Below are 17,795 nucleotides of genomic sequence, written 5' to 3'. Positions count from 1 at the left end.
AAAACACCCGTGCAGCGCTTGCACTTCCTTTATTATTCCAGGAACAGGAGCCACAAAACACATCCCAATGGAAGGAAAGCAACTGTTGCAGCTGTGTCTTTGGTATTATACAGGTAAACAATGGCTTCTAAGAAAATATTAATAGCATAAACATAGAATAGTAATTAAATTAAAATCAAGGCTTTGTCATTCAAACATTGCATAGACACCATGTGCCCTTTTGTTACATTCTTTGTTAAAGGATCAGAACCAGGTGGCAGGCAATAAACCCAGCTGTCCTGGGGTGGTGAAAGAAAGACACTCACTCCACAAATGCCTCACGGGGACATCTGCTATAAAAGCATACTTTCATTCCCATTCTTGCCTATATGCTGCTCCACTTGTTAGCATCAAATACCCACATCTATGCAGGATGCTCAGCAATAGCTAGAACAGGCTGCCAAAAACTCCTTTCAGCTCCAGGCTGAAATGGATCAAGGCACTAAATGGATGAGACTGGAAGGTAAAAGGGGAGGGCAGCTACAAATGTGTGACCAAGAACCTGGAGACTTCTGCTCCCAGGCAAGGAGGGGGTTGGACATGGCAGGTGCTGTGTTTGTCTAAACAGCTCTGTTATTCATGCAAAGGAAGGCGGGAATCACAACTACAGAAGTTCAGGCACAGCTGAAAGAGACAATTAATGCAAAAGGATTCACCTAGTTCTAGGGAAATGTAAATTTATTGTGGGATGGCACCTATGCTGCCAAGACATCTCCTCCTTAGGGATGGCAAAAACGGCCACAGAACAAAATGCTGGAAGTTTTGTTGTGCCGGATGAAGAAGAGGAAGGGATGGTCAGCAGTGAATTCTGGAGTGGGCACTGGAGCACAACACCCTATCGCTAGGATAGCTGTGGCAGCAGCTGCTTCAGTGCCTTCTTCATTGACTTCCACAAAGGACTTGTGAATCACTTCAGACAGCACCAACTCATTGCCAGATGAGATTCCTGAGAAGTCTGCCTTCCCCAGCTCAAATGCATCAGGCATTCCCATGCTGCTCAGAAGGCCCTTCAGATGGTAATCTTCTTCCAGTTTAAATCTGGGTAAATACACCCTCACCTCTGTAGACTTCATCATCTCAGGACTGATCCAACCTATTAGCTTCTCATATGTAAGTTCTTTCTCCAGCTGAAGAAAAATTACAAATTTACTTAATTACAGTGAGAACTGAGTCAGTGTTACATAGCCAAAGTCATGATGTCTCTGTGTTTCCTCACATAACACACAGTATGCATCCTTTATTTTCCCCTGGGTTAAGCATGAAGACTGTGGAGGGGTTTCTTTTCTTTTTTAATATGGGGAATAACTGACTGAAGAAACCGTAGTAATGAACTCCTTTGTCCAGAATGCCAAAGAGCCCAAACCTGTGTCCTACCCTCATCACAAAAGAGATCCTGCCCTTTCCTGTGAGCCGCTCCAGGCACTGAGCCACACACCACTGCCAGCTGCTCGGCACAGAAGATCTGGATGACAAGCCACAGGACTTCCAAAGAGCCCATCCAAAATCCCCCCTCCACATGCCAGCATCACCATACTGTGCCCTCATCACTACCACAGCTGACCTCTGCTCCTCAGCAGGGCCAGCTCCTCTTCCACAGACTCTGCCTAAGGGAGCAGCACACAGCCTGAGCAGCAAGGACATAGCAGGGGCAGTCCCTTTGGGCACAGGGAGCAGAGGGACATTTCTGATGGCCTTGAGCACCAGAGGCACAATTGCTCTGGGACTGAACTGCAGGTCTCTATGCAGTATCAGACTTTCTTCCCTGGAAGCATTTAGGATCTCTTTGCACTCAGCTCAACAACTTACTCTTTCCAAGCCAGTGGATCCATCCCGGATTGCATCAGGGAGCAGGATGATCATGCTCAGTCATTACCCCACATAGGGCAGCTCAAGGATTTTGGTCTGCAAGTCCCCAATGTAAGCCATCTTAAATCTGTCCTTCTTGAACATCATCTGCACAGGTCTGGTCTCGTTCTAGAAATACAGAGATGCCAACAGTTAGGGCTGAGCTTCTCTGCTGGTATCAAACTACGAAGCAGGCGGCAAGCTACTCAGGGCCTTTTAGGATTTGACCAAAGAGAACTGATCACACACCACAGAGTGCAGCTTCACTGATGCCTTGAGAGACTAGCTAGAACAGAGGCTAGACAGAGTTAAGGATAAAGGTATTTATGTATTTATTTAGGTATTTATGGAAAGGCCTTCAAAGGGTACACCTTGGGCAGTGCAGGAGTCTCACAGAGACTGAACTCAAGATCAATGACTGTCATGGGTTTTTCATACCAATGTTGGTCTACTTGCATATCAGAGGTTAATTGTACAATTACAGCTTCCTTTACAGGTAATGGAGTCCCGTTTCCACAGTTTGCACCTCCTAGTTCACTGTGGTTTACATTTTTTGGGGCTGAGAAAGTGAGGTGTTCCTGGATTTAAGGCTCAGAGAGAAATTGTTTTGTCTGAATGAAACAGTAGAACAGTAGCTGACAGGCTGTGGAGTTTTAGAATTATACACTGATCTGAAAAATAGAAAAGCTAAAATTTAAGGCATACCCACCTCTGTGTTTTGTAAAGCACGAGGTAAAAACTGGCCATGTGCAGCAGAAATGTATGATATTCCACCACCACTCAAAAGGAGATTATTCATCAGCCCTATATCCTGTTGCTGTTGCATCCTGAAACCTGGTTCGAAGCTTGCACAGCTGCAGGGAACAGAGAACTATCTCTCTGGATACTCCTGCCAGCTTTATCAACACATTCACACAGGGAGAGAGTAGGTGTCCAGACAGAATCAGTCCAGCAGTCTCTGAAGTTGCTGTTGGAGGTAGTCTGGGGTAACCAGAAATATTCCTTTATTTAGAAGTTATATTGGTACTTTCAAACATCCTTGGGTTTATTTCACCACTGTAGGGAAGGGACAGTTTACAGACAGGCATGAGAGCATCAATTCTCCACAATGGTTCCTTCAAGCAGGTGTGTTAAGAGAGGCACATTACCAGCTCTTGCTAATGACTCCTGGGGGCCAACCCAGAGCTGCAGGGGATCCTGAGGGGCAGCCACAGCCTGCCCATGCCAGTGCCCAAGTCTTCCTCAAGAGCACTGATCTACTCCTAAAAACAAGACTGCTAAGCACAGAGTTCTCCAATGAGATTTGTTTCCATTTCTTTTGGAATGGCTCAGGGGCAGATATGCAGCAGGGAAGCTCAGACTGAAGAAGACTTAAATTCACAAGCTTTCACACCTGTCTTTGTGCTTTATGAAAGGTCCTAATAATGATGTGAAAGTTCAGAGAAAATCAGCAAAGAGAGTCTTCCTGTGAAAGGGAGAGGGCATAAGGAGCCTACCCAAGGCAACCCTGCTTGAAAGATTTAATTTCTTCTTAAAGGTGGTCATTTCAGACAACATCCACCAAACAATGTATTGTCAGCATTTGAGCACTGTCCGGTTGTGTCCCCGCTCCGGGTGGGAGCTAACCCCCAGCTAGCTCGGGTCAACACAGACACAAAGTTTCCAGTTCCTTTCGGCTTCTCGGCTTGGCAGCTGGACCCAAAGGTGACAGTCAACAGCAGCAGAAGAGAAAAGGCTGGCTCTCAGCTTAGCAGGTTAAAGGATGTTTATTAGCAGAGATCTCCAAGCTCCGAGGCGAGCGGGCTCGGAGCTTCCAGGCTGAGAACCCCGCGGCTGAGAGCTTCTAGGTCGAGAACCCCGCGGCTGAGAACGCTTGCTCCTCCCTCCCACCCCTATAAGCGGGGGAGGGTCCCAGGGAGGATACAAAAAAGACCACAAATCAGGGGTTTCAGGGGGTAACAAGGTGTGCCCACCCCCAAGCTTCAGACCACTAAAATCCAGAGCCAAGGAATTCCCCCAGGCTGCCTATCACCTGAAGCTCTCTCACGGAGATTTCACAATCTGGGAGGGACCCCGGGAGTGATAGGCAAGCTGCCCCATAGAGGGGGGTTGGGGCAGAGGGGATGTACATATCATGTGAGGTTATGGGATGATTGACACAAAATACCTTATTATACAGACAACACAAAAGGGATACAGAATTGGGGATACAGTGAAACAAACCATAACATAAACTTCTTACAAAAATCTAATAAAACAGTTCTGCACCACCACAGAGCACATCATACCTTATTGATTGGAAAAGGGGATTCTCTGGTACTCTGTTTGTTGAACTGCTCTTCCCCAGTTGCCTTTGAAATAGATGGCATTCACCAACACAAATCTGGTCAGAGAACTGAGAATCCCTCTGCCAACAGGTTCTGGATTTTACCTTTATGATACAAAGAAAAAACCCACATTATTTCATAGGCCGACATGGATCCAATTATTTCCAAGGTAGTATCTACTCTGCATTTAATATATAAAACAGAAAAAAGCTCTAGATCTCAGTTGTTTGAAGTCACAATCCTACATCCTAACACAGGTGCTTACCCAAACCATGGCTGCCATTAAACACAACTGGGCACTTGGCAAAGCACTCACCTTCAGTTCTTTCCTCTACCCAGCCATTGATTTGTTTCCTGGAATCCTCCGCAGCATGAAGGAAGTCCATCTGCTCCAGGCCAGCATGGTAGGATTTCTGACTTGACTCTATGAAAGACTAAGAGGGACATTCACAACAGACTTTCAGCAAGAGATTTACTCTCATTCAGACACAGATGATCCTTACATTCCCCAGGGAAATCTCCATGCTTCCCTTCCCCATCTTCATATAGGGCCACTGAAGTTCTGGCTGACACGTTCCTCCTAGGATTTATACCACTTCTTTGAACTAGGAAGGGATATTATTGTTATGGCTTATTGCAGTCCACTACAAACTTCTACACTCCATTGAAAAGGGGAGCGGGGGGAATTTTATTGTGGGGTTTTTTGTGCTTCAGTGGCATGACATATGATTTTATGAGTTTGTTTATCAGACTTTTGCTAAAAGACTTATGAACCATTTGTCCCACAACCAAATATGTGAATGGATGACAGAACCCTCAACGTAGAGTGTTGTAGTGCATTAATTGAGTTTATATTGTATTTCATTTTTATATTGGGTTTGTAATGGTTTCTTCTGTACCATCCTGTTCCCTTGGAAAATGTATCATGAGGTTTGTCCCTGCTGCTTCTCCCCACCCATCCTCCCACACTGGGAGAGGGAATGTAACCCTACTCTGTTCCACTCCCACTTTGTCCCTGATTGGGTAGTGGCTTGTCCCTGCCTCTAGACCCTTCCCCCTGGGAAAAGGCCCTGGGATCACGTGGGGATGTCTCTTGTTCCGGGAACAGGACTGGGACAGGGACTGGACTGAGCTCTGGACTCTGCAGGGGCAGGACCCGAGAATAAAGTCATGATCCCGCCCGGACCAACAGCAGACTCTTTCCTCTTGCCATCGATGGATGCCTGCTCTCTCTAAAGAAAAAGGTTTGCAGCTCCTGGAATCTTTGGGACCCTAGAAGGAAAATTCCTTCTGAAGTGGTTTCTCTCTCAAGCTAGCCGAGGCTAAAATGGAGCACGGGCTCCGAGGGAAAGAGAGAGCCACTTCAGGTGGCACCCATGTGTCGTGCCCAAAGCCACAAGGGGCTCCCAGAGGGCTCGAAGAACCACGCATGGAGCACGTGGCTGAGGAACCTCACGCAGGCACGTGAGTCCATAAACGTGGCCCACCCACGCAGAGACAGACCCATCAGGCTTGGCGTTCGCTGTGGAGTCTCCGAAACCACCAGACGCCACAGAGAGAGGCTGTGGTTTTCCTTTGGACTTAAAATACCCATCGGAGTGCTGCAAAGAAGCCCCCCGAACAGCAAGCTGCTCCCAGAAAAGGTGACCACATGCTCATGGACAGCCAATCCTGGGAACCAAGACTGGAAGCCCTTTCTGCACCAAAAGAGTCAGTTTCAGGCAAAGTGGAGTGACTCGAACAGAAATTTTTGGTCAGCACGCTGAATTTTTGGTGAGTATTACCAATTCGGAATCTTAGGAAAAATCTTTCAGAGGCTCTAAACCTCAGGGAGGGGTTTTTCCTTTGTGGGAAGGTTTTTGCCTTCAGAGCAAACCTTCAGGGCGCTTTTAATAGCAAATTCAGTTTCGGCTGTGCAGTCCAGGGGTGGAAAAAGTAAGTTTCTCCTCCGTTTTTTTTTTTTTTTTTTTTTGTTTGTTTTTTTTTTTTTTTCCTCTCCAGCGAGGTTTTTTTGCTTTCAGTTTCCCAGTCGCAGTTAAAGGGGATACAGAAACTTAAAATCTGAGCCAAAAATGGGTGCTAGGCTGTCTGTATCTCAAAAAAGAGTCTATTACCAAATTTTAAGTGCCTTGGATGATGGGGGGATCCATTGTTTAAAGAAACAGCTGAAAAAATTAATTCGGTGGTTGTTTTCTCAGTTTCCACATGTATCATTAGAGCAAATAAGCTTCCCAGAATTTTGGGAGGCTGTTGCAAATAAATTGGCTGAATCAGGCTCCCCTGAGGATAAAGAAACTGCAAATTTTGCTTTTTGGAGCTTGAAAATTCAGTTTGCATTGCAAAAGCAAAATGAAAAGAAAAAAAGCGCCAGTTCTTTGTGGATTTTCCCCAGTTTCCTCAGTTTCTCCCTCTCTTGACCCTAAAATCCCTTCCCCAAGCTCAGGTATTCTGAGGAAAGCAGCCCACCAGACAGGGCAGGGAAGCTGCAGCTCCCCTGGCTTTCCCCGAATTCCTGAGTCCCCCTGCTCAAAGAATCCTGGCCAGATTTCTCGAGAAACCCTTCAACTTACCCCAAACCTCCCTTCTTCCCCAGTTTGTAAACCCTGTGTTCGGTTTACGTTTGCAGACACTCCGGGTGCTCAAACCCCCATCTTAGTGATCCCCAAGCTGGTTTCAGTTCTGTGGGGGGATCACAAGATGGCGGAGACGCCTTTGTTCCCCAAAATGGTAGAGGCCATGTTCTCCCAAGCACAAGGCGCCTCTTTCTTTGTCTGTCCCTCCTTCCCACAGTCCCTTTGGTAACCCGAGCAACCCACTTCCTCTTCCCAGACCCCTTCTTCCCTTCAGTGCTGCCCATGGCACTGCCCTTTCCTCAGACTCCGCCCCTACCCCCCAAACCTCTGCCCTCTGACTCTGCCCATTGTGACTCAAGCTTCCAGCCCCTCCCTGTCTCTGGTTCCCACGGTTTTCCCACCCACAATCCCAGTTCCCATGCCCCGGAGGGGAGGGGGGGTAGGAGCCGGGAGCCCAGAAGCAGGAACTGATTACGACTTTTCTGCTACCCGTCACACATCGACGGTCAAAAAGGGGGGGTGTTGTCCATGGTGACTGGGACCCCTTCCCCCAAGAAGTGACTCGGGATTTATGCAAAGCTCAGATTGATTTTGGATGCAAAAGGGAATACTTTTGCAACCTTTTAAAAGGAAATTTAGCAGGGAGTCCTACAGTTCCCTTTGACATCCCAAGAGATTTACTTCTGGAGCTTTGGCAAAATCCGGAAATGGCTGTTGACAATGATAATCTGCCAATTCAATTAGAACATCTATGTGGTGATAGTGAATGGGTCTCAGCCTTCAAGCAGGCTCAGGAAATTCCTTTGCTTCCATCAGGACCTTTAGTAACATTTGTGGAGTGATTAACCCAAGCTATCAAGTTACAGGTTAAGGAGGAAGGTGCCCAGGAACACGTCCTGGAGGAAATGGCTCTGGCCAATGCAAACGAACAGTGCAAGGCAGCTATCCTCAGTCTGCCCATAGAACCAGCTCCAACCTTAGATGACATGCTCCAGGTGTGTGCCAGGAAGGTTCCCTTCATAACAGCTCACCAAAGCCACAGTTCCAGAGATGCATGCAAGCCACCACAAAGAGCTGCTGTTGCAGACACCGTGCTTCCTGCGCCTGTGCCACGACCACCTCCCAAGAGAAGAACGACGTGTCTCCTGGGCAATCAGGCTGGACATTGGGCATCTCAATGCCCTTTAAAGAAGCAGTTTCTGGACTTCCGGGACAATGGGGGCGGGGTGTCTCGGGGGCCCAAAGGGAATTTTTCAAAAAACTAGAAGGTGAGCACCGGCTTGCCCAGCATGGCGACATAAATGGGGCAAGTCTAAGGAGGGGGGAGAAAAAACTGGAAAATGCAAATGTTAAATTAACTTATCCTGCTTTAACCAGTTCTACTTTTCAGCAGAAGTCACCAGATGTGATGATAAAGGATCCAGTGACCAGAAAAACAAAAAGTCCTCATGATCTGGTCACCTGGGGTCGTGGGTACACCTGTGTGTCCACTCCCTCAGGTCTCAAGTGGGTGCCAGCTGAGTGAGTGAAACCTTTCATCCCTAAAAGTTCAAAGTCACCTGCAGAAGTCCCACAGGTGGCCAGTGCCGCCTGGAGGAGGAGAAAGCGCCGAACCCTCTCCTTCCAATTATCCTTTTCCCTTAACGGTGTTTTTCTGGACAGTTTGTTTGCACCAGATGTCATTTTATATTTTTCAGCTTTGAAGGTACTCAAGATCCGAACTCTGAGCATCTCCCAGGGACTGAGCCTTCCTCATTCTCAATTTAATAAGAAAGGGGGAGATGTTGTAGTGCATTAATTGAGTTTATATTGTATTTCATTTTTATATTGGGTTTTGTAATGGTTTCTTCTGTACCATCCTGTTCCCTTGGAAAATGTATCACGAGGTTTGTCCCTGCTCCTTCTCCCCACCCATCCTCCCACACTGGAATGTAACCCTACTCTGTTCCACTCCCACTTTGTCCCTGATTGGGTAGTGGCTTGTCCCTGCCTCTAGCCCCTTCCCCCTGGGTAAAAGCCCTGGGATCACGTGGGGATGTCTCGTGCTCCAGGAACGGGAAGGGGACGGGGACTGGACTGAGCTCTGCACTCTGGGGGGGCAGGACCCCAGAATAAAGCCATGATCCCCCCCGGACCAACAGCAGACTTTCCTTTTGCCATCGATGGATGCCTTCTCTCTCTAAAGAAAAAGGTTTGCAGCTCCTGGGATCTTTGGGACCCTAGAAGGAAAATTCCTTCTGAAGTGGTTTCTCTCCCAAGCTAGCCGAGGCTAAAATGGAGCACGGGCTCCGAGGGAAAGAGATAGCCACTTCAGTAAAGACTGATGGATTTTACCCTGCTTGGCAACGCTTGTGTATTCAGAACACAAATTATTTAAAGGTGATTCTCTGCCAAGTTCAGACACCGGGCTCTGGCAGAATCAATTACACTCCTGACACTCAGCACAGAAAATTTGGAAGCAAATCCCATAGCCTGCCTTGAACCTCCAGAGGAAAGAGAAAGCAAGTACATTATACTAAGAATCATAACAAATTTAATGGCTACTTACTGCAAGAAACTCAAAGGTCTTTTCTCCATAGAGCCGGTTTGCAGTTCTCAGGATGTATTTGGTGTTTGGATCATTAATTTCAGAGAGAAGGGACTGATACCCATTGTGAGCATCCTGGGCATTCTTCAGAGAAAGCACCTGCACAAAGACCAACATCCACAGTGTCTTGGTGTGAAAGACAGGCATTTGCTAGGGAGGGGCAAGGCCTCTCTAAGAGTGGGGAATTCCAATCCCTTCCCTCCAAGTTATTATAATTTAGAAGATTAAAGAGGCTTTTCAGTCAGAGCTACAGGGAAAGGAATAACAGTTCTTTACTAGTAAGTGTAACAAGGCAAAGAAACAACAACTACAGCATTAATAATAAACAGAACCAGGAACCTTGAGGGGCTGCATTTCACAAAGCCCGGGGCAGTCTGATCTCTGGGACCCCGAGAGCACCAAGCTGGAATGGTGGAAAACCCCATGGCTGGTGGCTAGAATGGCAGGGTATCCTTGGCAGGCAGGGGGGTGTCATGGGGTGACTGTGTATTTCCAATCGTCTGTTGGGTGCAGGGGAGAGGGCAAGCGCCGTTTGTTTTTCTCCAGGAAAACCCTGCTCATCGGAGTGACCTTGAAGCAAGGGAGTTGGAACACGGCAAGACAAAAGAAGCTCTGTTGTTTTTTTGCCCCGGCAGTTAGTTAGTTTAGTGCTAGCATAGTTAGACGCTGTAGAATAGCTGAAGCTTTTTGCTTTTTTTTTTCTTTTTCTTTTTTTGTCCTTTTTCCTTCCTTTTTGCTTTTTTTGTCCTCTCCTCGGAACTGTTCCAACCTCTCCGGACTAAGGACCTGGGGAAGCACCGGAGGCCTCCACAAGGGACCCACCCCACCAAGACCAGCCCTGCACATCTCCTTTCTCCCAGCGTCAGCAGAGACAGAGCGGTGGAGCACAGTGACGACCCTCGAGGAGACTTTCTTTAAGTTTGTTATCCCTCCGTGAGCAGCACGAAGCTCTTGTCATCGGGTATTGTGCTGGGAGTGCTTTGCCTGTTTAATAAACAGGTTTTTTCCACTTCTCTCTAAGGAAATCTTTTTTCCCAAACCAGTTGGAGGAGGGGAAGGCGGCCTGTGGGAAGGTTTCTCCCAAAATCTGCCTGAAACCACCACAAACTTATTGGCGCCTAACGTGGGGCACGAGAGAGTGGAAAAACTTTGTACTGATTAATATTTAGCAGTCAGTAATTATGCTGTTTGACCTCATGTCTCTTGGGATGGGGGCCTTGCTGTGTTTTGGATCCTTAGGCTTCTTTGAGGTCTTAATACCTTTGTGGTCCTTAGGTTTATTTGCATATCCAGAGATAGCCCCAATATTGTCACTAATACGCAGTTTTTACAGCAGAGGGACACGGATTAGAGTAGCCATTGGCCTTGGTTTAATCATAATAATTTGTAGGAAGTTTATAAAGGTGCTGAGATATTTTCCTACTATGTATGGGTCATGGTTATGGTTATTCACCCTGTTGTGGGAAGAGGAGCAGAGGATGAAGCGTTGCAGTCTTTTGTTTCCTTCTTCTCCTCTGAATCGGTTAAATCATTGCTGGAGAATGTTGAGTTTCCCCTGAGTGTTAAAGAGACCATCTTTCTGGTATGTCATCTGGTAAGCCTCCTCTATACAGTCTGCAGCTTCTCTAGAATATGGGCTGAGATTTCTAGAGAGGCTGATAAAACTCCTGACCCAGGCAGAGGAAATCCTGAGTGGTGTGGAGAATGGGAGGATATGGGCCAACTCCTCAAGGAATTCTCTGACCCTGTAGTCTGGGATTTTCCACGGGAACAAATTCAGAATCCAGTGGAGTTGGGGAAATACCTGAAAGAGAGGTACCATGATGGCTCTAAGGGGAGAAGATGGCTGCAGTAAGCTGGGCCCTGGCATATGCTTATCGCACATTGCTAGAGACTGTAGGGCAGCAGACAGAGGCAGGGGGGAAGGGATACAAATCAACAGCCACCCCAGTCACTCAGGCTACAGTCAACACCCCAGTTATGAAGCCAGCAGCTAGACTAGAACCTGAACCTGAGTTGGCAGCTAAAGCAGACAGTAAGCCTAAGCCCCTGGCAGTTGCTCCGGCAAAGAAGCATACAGTCAAAACCGATCGACCAGTGGACGATGATGACCCAAGAGAAGGACCTTCACCAAAATCAGAAGCCAAAGCTTCTAGCGCAGGATCAGAAGCAAATATTGATTCCTTTTCCCTGAAAGACCTTCGGGGCCTAAGAAAAGATTACCGGCGACAACCTGACGAATCTATAATTAGTTGGTTAGTCCGTCTTTGGGATGCTGCAGGCGAGGCTACAATTCTGGATGGCACTGAAGCGAGGCATCTGGGATCCCTGTCACATGATCCAGTCATCGACCAGGAGATGATGAGAGAGGCTAGTCCTTGCAGTCTCTGGATACGGGTCCTAGGAAGTGTGGCAGAAAGATACTTGTGTGCAGATGATCTCTATATGCAGCAAACCCCATGGAAGACCATAGAACAAGGGATTCAACGCTTGAGAGAAATGGCAGTGGCAGAGATGGTTTTCTCAGATGATATAAACACTAAGAACCCAGACTTGGTATCATGTACATCTGTGATGTGGCGAAAACTTATACGACTCGGGCCATTAGAATACGCTTCTGCTTTAGCAGTAATGAAGCGGGAGGACATGGAGGAAACAGTGCTTGATATGGCAAAGAAGCTCCGAGCATATGCAGATGCTGTGCATGGCCCAACACATGCCAGGATCGCAGCTGTAGAAACACGTCTACAGAAACTGAAAGATAAGATAGATGAGAACCATAAGAAACTCAGGGAGGAGATTAGAGAGGACCTTCTCCAAATCTCAGCAGTGCAGATCAGAAGTTCTAGTAGCCAACGTAGACGCTCCCCGGCTAGGGAGAGAGGATACACTCCACGTGCTGAGCTGTGGTTCTTCCTGCGGGACTGTAGAGAAAATATGAACAGATGAGATAGAAAATCTACGGCTGCCCTGGCACAACGGGTGCGTGAATTGAAAGAAGTTAAGACTCAAAGAAGGAGTTCCACCAAAAGGGAAGCAGCTCCAGTTGCCCGTAGCCGAACTGCCAGGTATGATGACGATAACATGTCCGACCCCCTTGAAAGAACCTCTAAGACATATGCTCAAGGAAAGAAAGATAACCAGGCTTAGAAGGGCCCTGCCTCTAGCCAGGTAGAGGCTAGGGAAAACCGTGTATTTTGGACTGTGTAGATTCGTTGGCCTGGCACATCAGAACCACAAAAATACGAGGCCTTGGTTGACACTGGTGCGCAGTGCACATTACTTCCATCAAGACATGTGGGGAAAGAATCTGTTTCCATTGCTGAGGTGACAGGGAGTTCACAAGAGTTTACTTTAGTGGAGGCTGATGTAAGCCTGACTAGAAATGAGTGGAGAGAGACACCCTATTGTGACTGGCCCAGAAGCTCCATGCATTTTGAGCATAGACTTCCTCCGAAATGAGTATTTCAAAGACCCAAAGGGATTTAGGTGGGCATTCGGGATAGCAGCTGTGAAGACAGAGGGTGTTAAGCAGTTGAATACCTTGCCTGGACTATCAGAGAACCCATCTGCTGTAGGTCTTCTGAAAGTGGAAGAGCAACAAGTGCCAATTGCCACTTCAATAGTGCATCGCCGACAGTATAGAACAACTCGAGATGCTGTGATCCCCATCCACAAGATGATCCGTGAGCTGGAGAGCCAAGAGGTGGTCAGCAAAACCCACTCACCCTTCAACAGCCCCATCTGGCCTGTGCGCAAGTCTAACAGAAAATAGAGATTGACTGTAGACTACCGTGCCTTAAACGAAGTGACTCCACCATTAAGTGCTGCTGTGCCGGACATGCTGGAACTCCAGTACGAGCTAAAGTCCAAAGCAGCAAAGTAGTACGCCACAATTGACATTGCTAATGCATTTTTCTCCATTCCTCTGGCTGCAGAATGCAAGCCTCAGTTTGCTTTCACCTGGAGGGGCGTGCAGTACACCTGAAACCGACTGCCCCAAGGGTGGAAACACAGCCCCACCATCTGCCATGGACTGATCCAGGCTGCACTGGAAAAAAGTGAAGCTCCGGAACATCTACAGTACATCGATGACATCATTGTGTGGAGGAACAGCAGCAGAAGTGTTTGAGAAGAGAAAGAAAATCATCCAGATCCTCCTGGAAGCTAGTTTCGCTATCAAGAAGAGTAAAGTTAAGGGACCAGCTCATGAGATCCAGTTCCTAGGAATAAAGTGGCAAGATGGACGGCAGCAGATTCCCACTGAGGTCATCAACAAGATTACAGCGATGTCCCCACCAACCAATAAGAAGGAGACGCAAGCTTTCCTAAGTGCTATAAGTTTCTGGAAGATGCATATTCCCGAGTATAGTCAGATTGTGAGCCCTCTCTACCTAGTCACCCGCAAAAAGAACGATTTCCACTGAAGCCCTGAGCAGCAGCAAGCTTTTGCCCAGATCAAGCAGGAAATCGCTCATGCAGTAGCCCTTAGCCCAGTCAGGACGGGACCAGATGTGAAGAACGTGCTCTACTCAGCAGCCGAGAACAATAGCCTGTCCTGAAGCCTTTGGCAGAAAGTGCCTAGAGAGACTCAAGGCCGACCCCTGGAATTCTGAAGCCGAAGCTACAGAGGGTCTAAAGCCAATTACACCCCAACTGAGAAGGAAATCTTAGCAGCCTATGAAGGAGTTCAAGCCGCTTCGGAAGTGATTAGTACAAAGACGCAACTCCTCCTGGCACCTCGACTGCCTGTGCTAGAGTGGATGTTCAAAAAGGAAGTTCCCTCCACCCATCATGCCACTGATGCCACATGGAGCAAGTAGATTGCTCTTATTACGCAGCGCGCCCGTATGAGTAAACTAAATCGCCCTGAGATTTTGGAAATAATTACCAATTGGCCTGAGGGTGAAAACTTTGGCCTCACAGATGAAGAACAAAAGCAAGTGACACGGGCTGAAGAGGCTCCACCATACAACCAATTGCCAGCAGAGGAGACACATTATGCCCTTTTCACTGACGGTTCCTGTCGTATTGTAGGAATGAACCAGAAGTGGAAAGCAGCCGTGTGGAGCCCCACACGACAGGTTGCTGAGGCCACTAAAAGAGAAGGTAGATCAAGTCAACTTGCAGAACTCAAGGCTGTTCAATTGGCCTTAGATATTGCTGAAAGAGAGAAGTGGCCGAGGCTCTACCTCTATACCGATTCATGGATGGTAGCCAATGCTCTGTAGGGATGGCTGAGAAAGTGGAAAGAGGCTAATTGGCAGCGTGGAGGGAAACCAATTTGAGCTGCTAAAGAATAGAAAGACATTGCTACCAAGGTAGAGAGATTACCTGTGAAAGTTCGCCACGTAGATGCCCACATCCCCAAGAGTAGAGCTAATGAGGAACATCAAAACAACGAGCAAGTAGATCGGGCAGCAAAAATAGAAGTCTCAAAAATTGATTTAGATTAGGAACACAAGGAAGAGTTGTTCCTAGCACAATAGGCCCATGATGCCTCAGGCCATCAGGGCAGAGATGCCACCTATAAGTGAGCCCGAGACCGAGAAGTAGATCTAACCATAGACAGTATTTCTCAAGTTATCCATGACTGTGAGACGTGTGCTGCCATCAAGCAGGCCAAGAGAGTGAAGCCCCTATGGTATGGCGGGCAATGGTCCAAGTATAAGTATGGGGAAGCCTAGCAGGTTGACTACATCACCCTTCCCCAAACCCGCCAAGGCAAGCGCTACGTGCTCACAATAGTGAAAGCCACCACGGGGTGGCTGGAGACCTACCCTGTGCCCCATGCTACTGCCCGAAACACCATCCTGAGCCTTAAAAAGCAAGTCCTGTGGAGGCATAGTACCCCCGAGAGAATTGAGTCAGACAACGGGACTCATTTCAAGAACAGCCTTATAAACACCTGGGCTAAGGAACATGGCATTGAGTGAGTGTACCATATTCCCTACCATGCACCCGCTGCAGGCAAAGTGGAGAGGCACAATGCATTGTTAAAAACCCAATTGAAAGCATTGGGTGGGAGATCTTTCAAGAATTAGGAGCAGCATTTGGCAAAAGCCACCTGGTTGGTCAACACCCGAGGCTCCACCAACCGAGCAGGCCCTGCGCAGGCTGAGCCTCTGCATACAATAGATGGAGATAAAGTCCCAGTAGTGCATGCCAGAAGTCTGTTAGGGAAGACAGTGTGGATCAAGTCTGCCTCAAGTTCAGACAAACCCATTCGTGAAGTTGTCTTTGCTCAGGAACCAAGTTGCACATAGTGGATAATGCAGAAAGATGGAACAACACGATGTGTACCTCAGAGAGATCTGATTGTTGAGTGAAAATCATTTACAAACATCACTGTCTGCTGAATATTATTACCATTGTCTGTACTTTAAACCACGCAGAATGAAATAGAAGGAAATGTGTAAGTGAGAGAGTATTGCTTGTATTCTTTTTTTTTTTCTGTGGGGAGAATGGATGGAAGTTTTATGTGGAATATATATTGGTTCTGTCTGTAAGTCAACGATATGGAGATAAAGGGTAGAAGATGTCATGGGGTGACTGTGTATCCCCAATCGTCTGTTGGGTGCAGGGGAGAGGGCAAGCGCCGTTTGTTTTTCCCCAGGAAAACCCTGCTCATCGGAGTGACCTTGAAGCAAGGGAGTTGGAACACGGCAAGACAAAAGAAGCTCTGTTGTTTTTTTGCCCCGGCAGTTAGTTAGTTTAGTGCTAGCATAGTTAGACGCTGTAGAATAGCTGAAGCTTTTTGCTTTTTTTTTTCTTTTTCTTTTTTTGTCCTTTTTTCCTTCCTTTTTGCTTTTTTTGTCCTCTCCTCGGAACTGTTCCAACCTCTCCGGACTAAGGACCTGGGGAAGCACCGGAGGCCTCCACAAGGGACCCACCCCACCAAGACCAGCCCTGCACATCTCCTTTTCTCCCAGCGTCAGCAGAGACAGAGCGGTGGAGCACAGTGACGACCCTCGAGGAGACTTTCTTTAAGTTTGTTATCCCTCCGTGAGCAGCACGAAGCTCTTGTCATCGAGTATTGTGCTGGGAGTGCTTTGCCTGTTTAATAAACAGGTTTTTTCCACTTCTCTCTAAAGAAATCTTTTTTCCCAAACCAGTTGGAGGAGGGGAAGGCGGCCTGTGAGAAAGTTTCTCCCAAAATCTGCCTGAAACCACCACAGGGGGTGTCCTGGCAAAGTGAGTAGTGCTTGAGAAGCAGCAACAGCCAGACAGGGCTGGCCCAGCTCCAGCAGGAGCAAAGGAGCTCAGAATTCCTGGGCACACGAGCAGTTGGTGGATGATAGTAGATTTCCCAGGACCAGATTTCTGTTGACACTGGACTCCTCCCACAGCAAGCAGCAGCCTGACTGTCCTCTCTGATGCCAAGAGCAAGAAGAAACCCCCAGCTCCCCCAGACCTGTCCTTTTCCCTCCCCCAAAACTCAGATGATCTTCCCCCTCCTGGGTCTTTTTTGTTGGTCAAGCACCCTCTAAGCACCAGTACTTAGTCTCTTAGCTCTTCGTCTTTTCTTATGGGGAAAAATTCTGTAGGAAAAAAAAAAGGAACAAACCTAACCGCCAACACACACCAGTGTCCATATCGTCAATAAACACACTCGATCAGCATGATTGTTTTTATATTAAAATTACTTTTTAGTCAAATACAGTGACATGAAGCAAAATTACTTTTCACTACACCTCCCATTTGGAGCTTACTCTGCAAGGCATATATGATGTACCCATCAAGAAGTTGCACAAGTCATAAATTAGGGAGTGACAGAGTCAGCAGCCCTGATTTCGCTGCCCTCAAGGCAAGCGGTACAGGATCACAGAATGGCTCAGGTGGAAAGGGATCTTTGGGGACAATCTACTCCAAAGCCCTGCCCAAGCAGGGACACCTAGAGAGTCGAGGACTGTGTCCAGATGGATTGTGAACATCTCCAGTTATGGCAACAATGTAGGTTTTTGAGAAACTTTTTATAAAGTACATGGAAACAAAATAGGAGTTTATACTCCTCCCCTACATTGCAAAAGAAGCAAACATCTGCACCAAAATGACTGGTTTGGGACTAAATATTGTCACTTCCCATACCAAACACATGCCAAGAGATATTTGGTATCTGAGTAAAGTTTTAAAAAGGAATAAACCAAGTTGCAGTTACCAGTTTGAAATGCAGACAGTGGGATTTTTAAAGTGTTTTTAATGTGCCTGTCTTCATTTTCAGAACATGTGTCATATGATTTGAAGCCCAAGCAAAGAAGGAATAGAAAATAATTTATAAAGCCACAGAAATGGGGAACATATATGGCTAAGATAATTCAGAATTTTAGAAGTGTATAACAGGCTTAAGCAAGTAAAATGAAAACAGAAATATATACAATTTGTGTAACGATTTTTGCAAAAGCAGAAGAGCAGCTATCATGGGTT

The 17,795-nt window shown here is 47.1% G+C and overlaps 2 protein-coding genes across 2 annotated transcripts in view; both read right to left on the bottom strand.

The window, feature by feature from the left end:
* Positions 1 to 17,795, bottom strand: part of LOC120759576 (serpin B6-like) — a 29,354-nt gene that overhangs the window by 7,827 nt on the left and 3,732 nt on the right. The window contains 6 exon segments of the mRNA XM_058420285.1: positions 1,913 to 2,013; positions 4,173 to 4,223; positions 4,225 to 4,286; positions 4,289 to 4,315; positions 4,528 to 4,645; positions 9,333 to 9,470. Coding sequence (XP_058276268.1) covers positions 1,913 to 2,013; positions 4,173 to 4,223; positions 4,225 to 4,286; positions 4,289 to 4,315; positions 4,528 to 4,645; positions 9,333 to 9,470 — 497 coding nt within the window.
* Positions 24 to 2,693, bottom strand: LOC131378545 (serpin B6-like). Its single transcript, XM_058420431.1, is given in 3 exon segments — positions 24 to 1,166; positions 1,846 to 2,013; positions 2,594 to 2,693. Coding segments are annotated over 3 exon segments (666 nt in total). The 5' UTR covers positions 2,684 to 2,693; the 3' UTR covers positions 24 to 758.

The sequence above is a fragment of the Hirundo rustica genome, chromosome 1 (genome assembly GCF_015227805.2).
Source record: "Hirundo rustica isolate bHirRus1 chromosome 1, bHirRus1.pri.v3, whole genome shotgun sequence".
Lineage (NCBI taxonomy): Eukaryota > Metazoa > Chordata > Aves > Passeriformes > Hirundinidae > Hirundo > Hirundo rustica.
This window is presented reverse-complemented; position numbering and strand designations above follow the sequence as displayed.